The 1941-nt window shown below is 34.9% G+C and overlaps 1 protein-coding gene across 1 annotated transcript; it reads right to left on the reverse strand.

Moving 5' to 3' along the window:
* Positions 1-1652: 1652 nt before the first annotated feature.
* Positions 1653-1834, reverse strand: LOC104405936 (coiled-coil domain-containing protein 126-like; the record flags this gene model as incomplete). The annotated part of the gene is made up of 1 exon (XM_010014789.1): positions 1653-1834. A coding segment is annotated over one exon (182 nt), but the record flags the coding sequence as incomplete, so codon positions are not given.
* Between the last annotated feature and the right edge of the window lie 107 nt (positions 1835-1941).

The raw sequence follows: 1941 nt of genomic DNA on the forward strand, positions 1-1941 counted from the left end.
AACCCTAAATTTTTAATTCATTTCTCTCCTCTCTCTAACCTAAGTTCAAGGGCATTAGGATTTCAAGAACAGACGAACTCAGTGATTGAACAGGAATAATAAAGAATACCAGATACACTACTACTGAACTTCAGAGACATAAGATTTTTCCAATCCAGAAACACCTAAACCAGTGTAACCAGAATGACAAGGCTTTGTCCAAAAACTAACAACAAAAAAACAGGAGCCTTTACAAGTACAACTAAAAATTTATTTTTCTCTTTCTTCACTGAAGTGAGTACATGTTTACACACAATGTAACAAGAAAAAAAAAAAAAAATCACCTGGATACTAAGGTTGTAAGTGTGTTTTCCTTTATAACAGTCCAGAGTGTCAGCAGGGAAATGAAGAAAAACCCAAACCAAAAACTTAACTTTGGATGGTGTATCTGAAGCACTTCCATTTTTACCACCCCCAAAAACCCCACTCAGAGCACACTTTCGGCAGAAATCCCTGAACATACCCACCCTCCCTCCCCCAAAAAACATTCAATACATATTAAAAAACAGGCTCAGGCTCAGTGGCACTTTCCCTTGAATATGACTTCAGTAACGTTTTGAAGTACAGTGCATGTGCACTGCACTTCACTTGCTGTAAGGCTAGCTTAGACATAAGGCAAACATCACCTTAGCTCTCGAATACTCCACGCTAAGATACCCTTAGTACATAGGGAGTACTAAGTACAGAGATGCCTTGCTTCCTTTCATTGGTTTTACTCTCAATGAAAAAAGCAATTCAGGGAGTTGGTGTGCTATACTCATCATGAATTGCAAGGTACTAAGAAAGAAACAGCAGTGAATAAAAATAAACTATTCATATATTCAAAACTTATTTCCATCACTTAAATTATTTTATCTGCAATTACAAAATACATACACTTGAGTATCTTTGTAAGAAATGACCATCTAAGGTATCACAGATTATGATTTGCCTTTGATATTCTAACTGCCCTAACTCTGGCATAAAGATATACCAGACAGTGTTACTACCTAGGATGTTTTCCTAATATAATTAATTTTCTTAAATATACAGTAAATTCTCTCTAGCTATTCTGACAAATAGTGCAAATAAAGACATTCTTTGGGTCACAATTTTTAAATATTACAGCCAATGCTATCCTCAATTTAATATTGTTTTAGTAAATGAGTAACAAAATAAGTATACACATTTTCTAACATCTGTTTAGCAATGTGTTTTCCTCAGTTACCTTGGCTTAATGCAGATCACAAAACATGAATAAGCTACAATACTGCTCACCTATCCAAAAGATATATTCTATTTATACTTAAATAAATACATTTAGAAACCTACCTGTAAGTTCCCCATTGCTTTCCATTCATTGTTATTATCCAATGGCATATTACATCAAATCGTGATATCAAAATATCTCTAAAGACAACAAAGATCACTTCAGAAGTATTGCTCAAAGGCGATGACATAATGCTTTGAGAACCTATGCACATAAGTTAGGCCTATACAGATCCAGCACATTGTATAATAGAATAGTTTATGCTTCTTTTAGAGTCAACTACTGCTTTGCCCTAGCCAGAGATAAAAGGCTTATCTTAAATATTACCCATCATACATGTAACAACACAAAGTGGCCCTGTTTGCTATCTAATATTGCTCGCTGGTTTTACACGTCTATTTGAAGTTACTGGCATCTGATTGCTAGTTCCATTAGTGGTGTTTGTTGCTGAGCCGTTCACAACAATGTAATCAACTCTGTTTTCCAGTTTCACAAGGCGTTGTAAGATGTCCTCCAGAAGAACAGCAATTGTTCTTTTAAGATCAGCTGAAGATAATGGAAAAAATAACCAAATTAGATCCTATTATTTGCTCTCTGTGGAAAAGAACTGATACTTCAACATATATGTTAAGACTTGCTATCCTTCCCACTTC

The sequence above is a fragment of the Nestor notabilis genome, unplaced genomic scaffold (assembly GCF_000696875.1).
Source record: "Nestor notabilis isolate BGI_N333 unplaced genomic scaffold, ASM69687v1 scaffold5580, whole genome shotgun sequence".
NCBI lineage: Eukaryota > Metazoa > Chordata > Aves > Psittaciformes > Psittacidae > Nestor > Nestor notabilis.